The sequence below is a fragment of the Megalobrama amblycephala genome, linkage group LG15 (genome assembly GCF_018812025.1).
Source record: "Megalobrama amblycephala isolate DHTTF-2021 linkage group LG15, ASM1881202v1, whole genome shotgun sequence".
Classification (NCBI taxonomy): Eukaryota; Metazoa; Chordata; class Actinopteri; order Cypriniformes; family Xenocyprididae; genus Megalobrama; species Megalobrama amblycephala.
In genome coordinates this window covers 23,723,589-23,736,195 of record NC_063058.1, presented here as the reverse complement: position 1 = coordinate 23,736,195, position 12,607 = coordinate 23,723,589, and the positions used below count along the sequence as shown (strand labels likewise).

The following is a 12,607-nucleotide window of genomic DNA, read 5'->3' as shown; positions in this document are numbered from 1 at the left end:
AAAAAGAAGATGTATTGAGATTCCTGACCACCAATACTGCCATAGCATGAGTGTTTTGAAGAGTTACCTGCTGAGAGGAAGGACTGAGCTGTCGTGACAGAACGCTGAGGATGCTGACCAATAACTGAGCTTCTTTACTGTTGAACTCCTCCTCTCCCCCACTGAGCTGGTTCATCAGCGCTCGCTGGACACAAAAGATCAACTTACAACACCTGCTGGTTTGTGTTTCCTCTCTAACTTTCTCTTACGGTTAATATGAACTGATTTGAGCAAATGGAACATTGTGATCATTCTGGGTTTGAAAAGGAAGCTGGTACCTGAAACTGGCGGATGTAGAAAGCCGTTTGCGCTGTCAGATCAGACCCCTCGCCCTCTGCCTCTCCCTCTGCTTCCCCTGAAACATCTTTAAGACAGATTTCGTTTCATTAAAACAGCATAAACTTACAAAACTATTATTCAGAAGTCACAGGAATGCTAAGACGCCCACCCAAAGAAGACAGGAAGTTGCTCATGCGTGTCGGGTATCGCTGTAGCACTGTGGTGAAGACTCGCAGCAGACCCTCCAGACATAGTAACGATACACTCTGGCCCTTCTCCTTCTTCCCAGCATCCTCAACGGTGGACGGCACGTTAGTGTAGCGCCACATTAGCACACTGCATGCAGGGAAACCAGAAATTCAGCTTCTTTCAAGCACTAAACACATTAAGCTTTTAATGAGGTATTTAAAGTCACTATGAAATCCAAATGGATGATTCTTATTTTTTATGGAATTTCGCAGTATTTATTATAAATAATTTATCTGTTCACCTTTTTTTTTATTCATATGCACTTGTTACTTTTAATCAAAATAACTTTCCCTCCATCTTGCAACAACATCTCTTATCTTCTCTAATGGCAAGTTTACTGGCATGAGGGCGGGACAACCTGTCACTCACATGAGATCGACCAATAGCAAACCACAACCATCCAATCAATTCCAGATGGACAAAATCAAGTTCCGCCCTACATTCTTTCTTGTTCAAGAAGCCGTTTTACTCAGATATACATCACAAGAAGGAAGAAAAGACTATCACAACAACTGTTTCATGCCAACTATTAACAAATGTTTATTTTTTTGAGGGTTCAAAATTGACTCACTCCCATGTCATCCAAGATGTTTTTCTTTCTTTCTTCAGTCGAAAAGAAATTAAGGTTTTTGAGGAAAACATTCCAGGATTTTTCTCCATATAGTGGACTTCAACAGGGACCAATGGGTTGAAGGTCCAAATTGCAGTTTCAATGCAGCTTCATGACCCCAGACGAGGAATAAGGGTCTTATCTAGCGAAACGATTGGTCATTTTCTAAAAAAAAAAAAAAAAAAAAAAAAAAAAAAGTATATACTTTAACCACAAATGCTCATCTTGCACTGCTCCACGCATTACGTAATCACGTTGGAAAGGTCACGCATGACATAAGCGGAAGTACCGAGCAAGTGTTTACAAAGCGAAACATGCAAAGACTAAGTCAAACACCCTTTTACAAAAAAAAAGAAAAGGTAAAACAACGATGTCGGTTGATTTTGAAGTTGGAGGAAGAAAATGAGATGGGAGTTTTTCACCCTACCTTCTGCCTTACATCACACATGACCTTTCCAATGTGATTACGTAATGCGTGGCACATCGCAGAGCTAGTGCAAGATGAGCATTTGTGGTTAAAATTATATACATTTTTTTTTTTTTTTTTTTTTTTTTTTTTTAGAAAATGACTGAATCGTTTCACTAGATAAGACCCTTATTCCTCATCTGGGATCGTGTAGAGCCCTTTGAAGCTGGCACTGAAACTGTAATTTTGACCTTCAACCCGTTGGTCCCCATTGAAGTCCACTATATGGAGAAAAATTCTGGAATGTTTTCCTCAAAAACCTTAATTTCTTTTAGACTGAAGTAAGAAAAACATCTTGGATGACATGGTGGTAAATAAATTTTAGGTGAGGAAATTTTAAAGGTGCCCTAGATTATGTTTTTAAAAGATGTAATATAAGTCTAAGGTGTCCCCTGAATGTGTCTGTGAAGTTTCAGATCAAAATACCCCATAGATTTTTTTTTAATTAATTTTTTTAACTGCCTATTTTGGGGCATCATTATAAACGCGCTGATTTTATGCTGCGGCCCCTTTAAATCCCGTGGTCCACGCCCACAGAGCTCACGCTTGCCTTAAACAGTTCCTTAACAAAGTTTACACAGCTAATATAACCCTCAAAATGGATCTTTACAAAGTGTTCGTCATGCATGCGGCATGTATGCGTCGGATTATGTGAGTATTGTATACTGTTATATTGTTTACTTCTGATTTTGAATGAGTTTGATAGTGCTCTGTGGCTAAAGCTAACATTACACACTGTTGGAGAGATTTATAAAGAATGAAGTTGTGTTTATGAATTACACAGACTGCAAGTGTTTAAATGAAAATAGCGACGTCTCTCTTGTCTCCGTGAATACAGTAATAACCGATGGTAACTTTAACCACATTTAACAGTACATTAGCAACATGCTAACGAAACATTTAGAAAGACAGTTTACAAATATCACTAAAAATATCATGTAATCATGGATCATGTCAGTTATTATTGCTCCATCTGCCATTTTTCGCTATTGTTCTTGCTTGCTTACCTAGTCTGATTTGGTTGTGCACATCCAGACCTTAATACTGGCTGCCCTTGTCTAATGCCTTTTATAATGTTGGAAACGTGGGCTGGCATATGCAAAGATTGGGGGCGAACACCCCGACTGTTACGTAACAGTCAGTGTTATGTTGAGATTCGCCTGTTCTTCGGAGGTCTTTTAAACAAATGAGATTTATATAAGAAGGAGGAAACAATGGAGTTTGAGACTCACTGTATGTCATTTCCATGTACTGAACTCTTGTTATTTAACTATGCCAAGATAAATTCAATTTTTCATTCGAGGGCACCTTTAATTCTGAAGTGAACTAATCTTTTAAGTCCAGTTGTTTCCATAATAAAATGTGTTGCCCAATCACCTGGTGATGTCACAGAGATGGCGGAAGGTCTTGTCAGGGCTCTGTCCCTCCGGTCCGTCTGTGTGTCCGGTCTCCTCCAGCTGCTGGATCTTCTGCAGAGCCACGCTCACACAGTACCGCAGGAAGTCCCCACTGGAACGCAACACAGACAGGCTCTCCTCACGGCTCTGAGTGCTGTCTCTAAAAGAAATTAATACTTTTATTCAGCAAGTATGCATTAAATGATTCAAAAGTGACATTAATAACATTACAAAACTACCTGAAGAGAGCAGTGAGTAACATGGAGATGAATCCTAGAGACAGCAAGCTGCGAGGGGTTTTGCTGGACGACGTGGGGCGGCCCTTCCCTGCCCGCTCCCTCAGGATCTCAGACACCTTATGATAGCGCTTGAACAGCTCCAGAATGTCCTCAAAATGGTTCTTACTGCTCAGCATGTGCACCACAGAATATGTTAAACACATCTAACATGTCATGCCTGATTTAAAAGTATTCAGAAACAAGGTTTTCACAAACACACACTTGTAATTAGCAGTGATGAAGTTGTACTCCATGAGAACCTCGTTCAGCCCCATCACCAACACGGCGTAGATGCTGTTCTTTACTCCGACACTGGAACTCGTGGAAAATTCAGCACACTTATCCTGAGACGCAGAAAATGAAACATGAAAATGGCAAAAATGTAGTTAGGTTTAATGTTTTTGTGTAAACCGTGATACTTTTTTTTTAGGAAAATTTCTTTGAAATTAAAATTTTTGTAACATGTCTTTACTGTTACTTTTGAGCAATTTAATGCATCCTTGCTGAATAAACTGTATTATCTAAGTAAATAATTTGAATTGTTTGATATTTTCAGCTATATTAGACATTCATTATGACATACCAACTCAAAATCCTCCAGTTCGCTTTTAATCATGCGCTTCGTTATGCTTTCTAGTATAGTGTGCAGTTCACTTTGGACTCCGCCCTCCTCATCTTCATCATCATCATCATCATCGCTCACACTGCATCCCGACTGTACATTCTGGTTCCACAGCAGGCAGTGAACCGTGCAGCAGAGCAGGTGGGCCTGGAGAAACATACATGACCTGAAGTTTCATACATGTTCATGTGCAGCACATCGATGTGATTGAGGCATGGCATCAGTACCAGAGGCTCCTGGAGGAACACCTGATCTCCATGTGCGCTGATACACGACTCCAGCTTCAGAGGCGGAAGCAGATCTTGCTCAGGTTCAAAGTATCGCTTCAACTGGTAAACACAATTGGATCAGTACATAAGGAAGGAAGGCGTAAGAGTTGATTTGATAAAGGATGATACACACTTGTGACAGGAGGGTCTGCATGATGGAACTTGCAAGCTGAGAGTTACGACGAAGGACATCGTGGAAACCCTACAAAATCAAACAAATCACTTTCTCAGTACAGCGCAGATGACAAACAGAGAGGATCGCTGAATATTCTTTTACTCCTTTATTTGTAAATGGGAAATGAGAGGGTCAGACTTCATAAAGCATGAGCCGGACGTCAGCCTGCTGGTTAAGGCACCGGCGTAGACTGCTCAAGATCTCCAGGCAGAAGGCTTCATTAGCGGCAGTGTTATAGCGTGAGTGGACGTCCGCCTGGACCTGCAATGGGAATCAGTTACGTTCACACAGTTAAACCGGATTGGCTGGTGTTGAATCGACGTCACAATGTAGTAGCATTATGTAGACCAATAGAAAGTTGACTGCTTCCTGAGGGGGAATTCAGAGGTGTTAATAGTGTATAGCAAAGGTACCACCGTCATGTCATAACTTAGCACTATTAGAACATATTCAAATGACTTAATAATAGAAATTAAATAAATTTAGACTTTTTTTATTGGCTGCTTATTGTTGCATCTCCACAAACTAGCATATTTACTATTAATGATAATTGAAATTCTAATTAAATTATATAAATCTAGTTATTTTTCTAAATTAATTTCAATTTTAAATGTTTTTTCCCTTCCTGGTTTCCTGTGCTTGTTTGTAGGGCTGCACAATTTGTATAATATATATCAATATGACTATAAAATATTATTATTTTACTTATAACTAAAAACATTTAAAAACAAGACTTATTATTATTATTATTGTAATATTTCACTGTAACAGAGTATTTCAGAAAAAAATAAATATTAATAATAATATTATTTTACTTTACAGTACAATTTAATTTCTTTCTTTCACACGTTAGACCATCAAGCTTCTCTTTTGTTGACAAAAAGCCACCATTTTGGTTTTATTTTGATTAATCATGCAGCCCTACTAACAAACACATTCAAAAATTTTCAATGCTACAAGTGAATTTAGGCATCACAACATTATGTACACTATGAAAAATAGATATTCATTTTGAGATTCGCGTAGCTGTCAATGGAGGGACAGAATGCTGTCAGATTTCATCAAAAATATCTTAATTTGTGTTCCGAAGATGAACAAAAGTCTTACAGGTTTGGAACGTCATGAGGGTGAGTCATTAATGACAGAAATTTCATTTTTGTAGGGCTGCACAACGATTAATCGTTTTAATCGTGATTAATCGTTTCCAAAATAAAAGTCTGTTTTTACCTGATATATGTGTGTGTTCTCTGTATAATAATTAAGTATATATAAATACACGTACATACATGTATAAATTTAAGAAATATATGCATGTATAAATAAATATTTATATTTATATATATTTTATATTACATTTAAATATAAATATTTTATATATAGATATACATTTTTCTTAAATATATACATGTGTGTGTGTGTATTTATACATAATTATTATACACAGAACACACACATATATTAAGTAAACACAGACTTTTATTTTGCAAATGATTAATCGTGATTAATCGTTGTGCAGCCCTACATTTTTGGGTGAACTTTAAGCAGATGTTTATAGTTTACCTGGCTGGATGTAATGGCCTGACTGGCCTGGCTGGAAGCTAAACTCCCCAGAATACGGAAGTTCTTCAGTAGCAACAGGAATCCCGCCACTGCTGACTTCCTGCCATCTAAATGACTTCAGAGAGAAGAAGATCCTTTAGTACTTTAAGTCATCATTCAACACAGAGGAAAATACATCTGGATGTGTGGATGTTCCTTACTGTACCTGGAGAACATGGCCTTCCGGAGGACCAGGATCAAGGCATCCTTCATAGACATGCTCACTTTGAGCAGGGGCTGAGCAGAGGACACATTAAACGCATCACACAGCTGATCATGTGACTCATACTTAATAAAGAAGCCATATTATGCCCTTTTACAAAGTCTTGAAGTCTTCCAAAAAGGATTTAAATGTGTTTGTTTCCAGAAGAAAACTCAAGACTACAATGGAGGTGATACAGAGAATAACTCCGTTTTAAGTGACTTTGTAACTTTACAGAACTTTTTTTATGCTCAAACAGCAACATTACACACTAAACAAAGCTGAAAATATAAAAAAGCATAAGAGGTCCTCTTTAATATCATGTGGATTGAGATGTTACCTGCACAGCTTTGAGGAGCCCCTGTACAGTGCTGAGGGGCAAGTAGGAGAGCTGATCAAATGTTTCTGTGACCTTGGAGGAAGATTCCAAAAGGATCATGGGAGCAGACATCACAATGCTGGAAAGAAGGTCTGTGGTCAAGACAAGAAGAACAAAATTTTAGATATAAATGAAACATCAGCAAACTTGAATGAAAAAGCAAAAAACAACTCCTAACCAATGAAATGGGTGACAGGCGAGGCTGTTTTAGTCACCAATCGGTTCAAGACTTGTTCTAGGATCTCTCCTCTGATTGGTTCATGCATCTGTACAAAAAGAAAACACAAAGATTCAGCTTCTTGTCACATATTTGCAATATATGGAGCATAATTTGTATTACAATTGGAAAAACATTGGTTGACAACTATACTGTACCTTGAAGCTCTCAAGAAGAACTTGTCCACCAAGTCGACATGCTTGCTGGTTTGGCGTTTTAGTGGTGGATGTTCCTTCTGTGACCTTCCCAAATGCTCCAGCTTTAGGCCCAAATGAGTCCATAAGTATAAATCCCAGTTGCACCAGACCTTGAGTGACATGATCCCAGCCAAACACACTGCAGATGAAGACATGACACACTGAACAATACTACTAAATAAATGAAGGAACAAAAAGGCACTGCAGTTTAACCAGACCTGTTTTTGACGGTGTCCAGAATCATGTTGGAGACGCTGTTACACTGAGGCAGCAGTTCCTGCAGAAACTTCGAGCTGTGCTGAATTTGATCATCCTTAAAGTTCTTTGTGATGGCACTCTTCAGGAACTCAAATACCTAAGCATTATGGGTAATATTAAAGGGTTAGGGCGCCCAAAAACGAAAATGATCCCTTGATTTACTCAACCTCAAGCCATCCTAAGTGTATATGACTGTCTTCTTTCAGACAAACACAATGGGAAATATATTTAAAGGTGCCATCGAACGTTTTTTTACACAATGTAATATAAGTCTAAGGTGTCCCCTGAATGTGTCTGTGAAGTTGCAGCTCAAAATACCCCATAGATTTTTTTTAATTCATTTTTTTTTTTTGAGGCATAATTAGAAATGCGCCGATTCAGGCTGCGGCCCCTTTAAATCGCATGCTCTCCGCCCCCTCCCGAGCTCTCGACTCTATCACTGCATAAACAAAGTTCACACAGCTAATATAACCCTCAGAATGGATCTTTACAAAGTGTTCGTCATGCAGCATGTCTAATGGTAACTTTAACCACATTTAACAGTACATTAGCAACATGCTAACGAAACATTTAGAAAGACAATGTACAAATATCACTAAAAATATCATATCATCATGAATCATGTCAGTTATTATTGCTCCATCTGCCATTTTTCGCTATTGTTCTTGCTTGCTTACCTAGTCTGATGATTCAGCTGTGCACAGATCCAGACGTTAATACTGGCTGCCCTTGTCTAATGCCTTGAACATGAGCTGGCATATGCAAATATTGGGGGCGTATACCCCGACTGTTTACAGTCGTTTACAGACGTAACAGTCGGTGTTATGTTGAGATTCGCCTGTTTTTCGGAGGTCTTTTAAACAAATGAGATTTATATAAAAAGGAGGAAACAATGGAGTTTGAGACTCACTGTATGTCATTTCCATGTACTGAACTCTTGTTATTCAACTATGCCGAGGTAAATTCAATTTTCAATTCGATGGCACCTTTAAAAATATCCTTGCTCATCCAAGCTTTATAATGATAATGAATGGGGGATGCAATTTTGAAGCCACCCCCCTCCAAAAAATGCATCCATCTATGAAAAATGATCCAATTTTTTTTTTTTGCTACATCATCCAGCTCTACAGCTCACTAGGTTTAAAGAGGAAGAATGAAACCCAGACGTACCTGCTCCTCGTACCGTTGGATACGAGCCACAGAGAGCAGTAGAGCGATACTGAAGGGACACAATGGATCACTCTGGGCCACCTACAGAGGAAGACAACCAGCTAGCACTCAAAGATGCTCAAAGAAAAGGTTATGTGGGTAATTATTCATGAGGCAGGCAGACGTTCACCTTTAGGTTTTTAAAAAACTCCCTTCCGAGCTCATGGTCAAGACGAACGGCAAACACTATGTGGAGGATGACGGTTCCCTCCACGTGTCGCAGCTGATCCTGAGGGATGGTCTGCACCTCCACATCTTCACTCCTAACACAGATACATAGATAAAAATGACCTGTCAAAATAAACAAAACCATCTGATCAAGTTGGATACTCACTCTGCATTTCTCTGCTCCTCTTTCTGAAGTTGGTCTTGCTTCTTGAAGTAACTGATGATTCCCTCTAGAACCAACTTCTTACAGCCCTGTTGATGAAAATATAAGAATCTGACCATATAGACACACTGTTTAAAGTGCTTTTAAAACATATAAACTGATGTCAGACCTTGGCAGACAGCAGCAGCAGCTGATAGACCAGAGGTGGAATCTCCTGTAGATCCAACTTGAGGAACATTCGTAGAATCTTCTCAATCAAAAACTGAAGCTCCTCAGCAGATAACGGAACATCCCTGACACAAAAGACATGGTGTTTTTTGTGTGCGTTCAAGACACAAAGTTGATAACTAGCCAGTATTTTTCGACATACCTGAACATGGTCGTAAGGTGTATCACACACTGTGGATCCCATCTGCGTGAATTGGAGATATGTTACTAAAATGTTGGTGCAGTATAGTTTATAGATTGAAAATTGTCTGCTTTTTGTGTTCTGATTTTACTTGGACAGCACTGTCACTTTGTTTTTATGGATTACTTATTGAAAAACAATATTAAAGCACTTCAAATGCTGATTTCACCTGCTAGAGCAAAGACTGTTGATCAGCTGCTTCTTGTATTCATCTCCACTCAGCTCACCTGAAGTAAAAGAAAAAGTAAATGTGTATGTACACTACTATATAATAACATCAAATAATAATAATAAAAAGTCTTCAGAGTCACCATCCTTCAGAAATCATTCTTAAATGCTGATTTGGTGCTTAAGAAATATTTTATTATTATCAATGTTTTGTAATACAAATGTATTTGATGTAACTATTAATCAATATAATGTGTACTTACTGAATAAAAGTATTTAAAAAATCTTACTGTCCTCAAACTTTTGAACAGTAGTGTACATACATTTTGTTTGCCATTTTATGAAAAATCAAAAGTTTAAAAACAAAAGAAATTAAAGGATTAGTTCACTTTCAAATAAAATTTTCCTGATAATTTACTCACCCCCATGTCATCCAAGATGTTCATGTCTTTCTTTCTTCAGTCGAAAAGAAATGAAGTTTTTAGATGAAAACATTCCAGGATTATTCTCCTTATAGTGGACTTCAATGGGCACCAAACAGTTGAAGGTCAAAATTTACAGTTTCAAAGGGCTTTAAACGATACCAGATGAGGAATAAGGGTCTTATCTAGAGAAACGATCTGTAATTTTCGGAAAAAATACAACTGTATATGCTTTATAAACACAAATGATCGCCTTGCACGTGCTTCCGCCAAAACCGCACTTTCGTATTCTTCAAAAAGCTTACGCTGTATGTCCTACGCCTTCCCTATTCTACTTACGGAAAAAAATGGAACTGGCGCCACGTTCGTTCAGTAAGTAGAAGGAGAATAATCCTGGAATGTTTTCATCAAAAACCTTAATTTCTTTTCGACTGAGGAAAGAAAGACATGGACATCTTGGATGACATGGGAGTGAGTAAATTATCAGGAAATTTTTTTTGAAAGTGAACTAATCCTTTAAAGCCAAAAAAAGTGTCTTATCACTTAACATTTTTGAACAGATATAACTGTTGTTTTTGTTTCACTCTACAGAGTTATTTTCTTTTTTAACAGAAGTTTGGGCTTAGCAAATATCACCTTACCTTTCCCGTAAGCCAATGTTTCTGTAGCAGCAAGAGCCGTTAGGATTGTAGGGAAAAGTTCCAGCGATCTGCCACTGTTCATCTCACCCACTTTGATGGCATCCACATATAGAGATGCTAACGTGGCTAATGCGGAACCAGGTAGACTGTGTGTCTATGGCACAGAAGAGATCCATATTATACAGGCATAGTATTAAATAACTCTTATTTTTATGGAATATAGCAGTATTTATTATAAATAGTTTATCCGTGCACATTGTTTTTTTATAATTCATGTGCCCTCATAATCTTTAATCAAAATATCTTCTCCTTTCTTGCGGCAAAATCTCTTCTCTGATGATGATGTGTTTACTGGCATGAGGGTGGAGCAACCTGTCACTCACATGAGATTGACCAATAGCAAACCACAATCATCCAATCAGTTCCCGATGGACAAAATCAAGTCCCGCCCTACATTTTCTTTTTCGAGAAGCCTTTCTCTCGGATATATGTCACAATAGGGAAGAAAAGAGGGTCGCAACTTTTATTTTGACTTAAATAGTCAAGTTCAACCTCTCTAAATCAGGTTTTTGAACCATCAAATATTTATTATCTACAAACAGTAATAATCTAGAAAACACTTTAATTACAGGTTCATTCCCATTGATCTCCCCATATTGGGTTTGAACATTCAACCTACTGTTACCAGCCAAGACCTTTAACCACTACATCACTATTAATTTGTGTACAACAGTATGGTAAGCAAGTCACCTCCAACATCAGAAGCCCAATGATATCCGAGGCCACCTCCGTCTGCAGGTCTCCAGATTCACACAGTGGAATACAGTGCTTGTACACAAGCAGTCTTCGGTTAGCGCCATGTGATACACTTACCGGTGAACCTAACATCACACACAAACACAATTTGATGATACCATTGTAGAAATACCCTAGGTGTATTAAAATGAAATCAAATGAACACTGTCATTACCTTTAAATATGGCTTTGATCAGGACGCCTGTATCCTTCCCTTTCAGAGCACTATTCGTAAGCATGGTGGTGAGCTGTAGAGGGACAAAAAAGCATTTGAAAGTCATCTGCACATAATTTAAAGATGATGCCTTGTACATAACATGATTAGAGACTAATTTGCATAGAGACTATTCACTACAGTACACAGAAACACAAACCTGATCATCAGACAATAAAGTGAGATGCTTCTGTAGCTCATCTACACCATCACTCTCCGATAATGATATGATCTTATCCACAGAAACCTTCATCTTGGACATCTATGTGCCCGGACCTGTGAGTATAAGGTCACATAAACACATGCAATTAAAACAAGAGGAACACAACGTCCTAAAAAGAGAATTTGATCTGCATAATTTCTACTTTTATGGCATTTTTTTGGAGCTTCACATTTGATAATCACTTTATGAAATGCCACTGTAACGTTATCTCTGCAAAAATGATTTTCATTTTGTGTTCCACTGAAAACTATCAGAGAATACGAGAAAATGCATTTTTAGGGTGAATTATTCCTCAATATTCTCTGCTTTCTATAGTTATTTAGCGGTTCAGGGACGTTATAACCAATGAAAAATATTAATAATAACCATTTATATGTGAAAAGAATATGTGCAATGCAAGAACACGGTTATTTATGAAGCAACTCATGCTTTTATTGCATATGCACACATACATTCATTCATACATACCTGTTCATTATAATTAGTGAATGTGAAATATTAAAATATGTAATAGGCTTCTTTGTGTAAGCAAAAATAGTCATATCAATAGAATATCTGTAAGATTTATCTCGTTGGCTAACATAGCAAATATGAATATTGTAAAATAAGTCATTTGTCTTTTAAAAGCGATATTTGGATAAGGACAACCTAATAGAAATAAAATCAATAAGAAAATAAGCGAAGAACATCAACTGTCAGATTCGCATTTAATAAAACAGACATATAAAATCGAAACTTTTAAACGCGTGAAGTGTATAGACTAACTTTACAGTGTAAACACTTGCCTGTTTAAGCGAATTTTATGTTTATAAATGTTCCTTTCAGAAGCAGTGTTGCTTGATATCCTTTTACAGTCGGTAATAACTCGTTACCTTGTTTAATAACAACCGAAACTCCCGCCAGTATGTGCATGAAACACTTCCTATTACGTCATGTCGCTTCTGTACATTTGATTGGCC

At 37.7% G+C, this 12,607-nt stretch overlaps 1 protein-coding gene across 2 annotated transcripts in view; it reads right to left on the bottom strand.

Moving 5' to 3' along the window:
- Positions 1–12,607, bottom strand: part of fanci (FA complementation group I) — a 20,639-nt gene extending 8,032 nt beyond the window's left edge. Inside the window, exons 1-27 of one of the 2 annotated variants that reach the window (XM_048158672.1) lie at positions 12,521–12,607; positions 11,586–11,701; positions 11,387–11,459; positions 11,167–11,297; positions 10,417–10,570; positions 9,355–9,412; positions 9,147–9,188; positions 8,946–9,069; positions 8,780–8,865; positions 8,576–8,708; positions 8,407–8,487; positions 7,197–7,333; positions 6,940–7,117; positions 6,743–6,830; positions 6,526–6,656; positions 6,150–6,220; positions 5,945–6,059; positions 4,523–4,645; positions 4,343–4,411; positions 4,168–4,269; positions 3,902–4,087; positions 3,541–3,662; positions 3,280–3,444; positions 3,021–3,200; positions 488–654; positions 318–403; positions 68–184 (exon numbers count right to left, since the gene is read on the bottom strand). In XM_048158672.1, the coding sequence (XP_048014629.1) occupies positions 68–184; positions 318–403; positions 488–654; positions 3,021–3,200; positions 3,280–3,444; positions 3,541–3,662; positions 3,902–4,087; positions 4,168–4,269; positions 4,343–4,411; positions 4,523–4,645; positions 5,945–6,059; positions 6,150–6,220; positions 6,526–6,656; positions 6,743–6,830; positions 6,940–7,117; positions 7,197–7,333; positions 8,407–8,487; positions 8,576–8,708; positions 8,780–8,865; positions 8,946–9,069; positions 9,147–9,188; positions 9,355–9,412; positions 10,417–10,570; positions 11,167–11,297; positions 11,387–11,459; positions 11,586–11,687 (3,021 nt within the window). In that variant the 5' untranslated portion in view covers positions 11,688–11,701; positions 12,521–12,607. Of the gene's footprint in view, positions 1–67; positions 185–317; positions 404–487; positions 655–3,020; positions 3,201–3,279; positions 3,445–3,540; positions 3,663–3,901; positions 4,088–4,167; positions 4,270–4,342; positions 4,412–4,522; positions 4,646–5,944; positions 6,060–6,149; positions 6,221–6,525; positions 6,657–6,742; positions 6,831–6,939; positions 7,118–7,196; positions 7,334–8,406; positions 8,488–8,575; positions 8,709–8,779; positions 8,866–8,945; positions 9,070–9,146; positions 9,189–9,354; positions 9,413–10,416; positions 10,571–11,166; positions 11,298–11,386; positions 11,460–11,585; positions 11,702–12,433 lie in introns of both variants that reach the window. The other variant, XM_048158671.1, reaches the window with a different exon arrangement.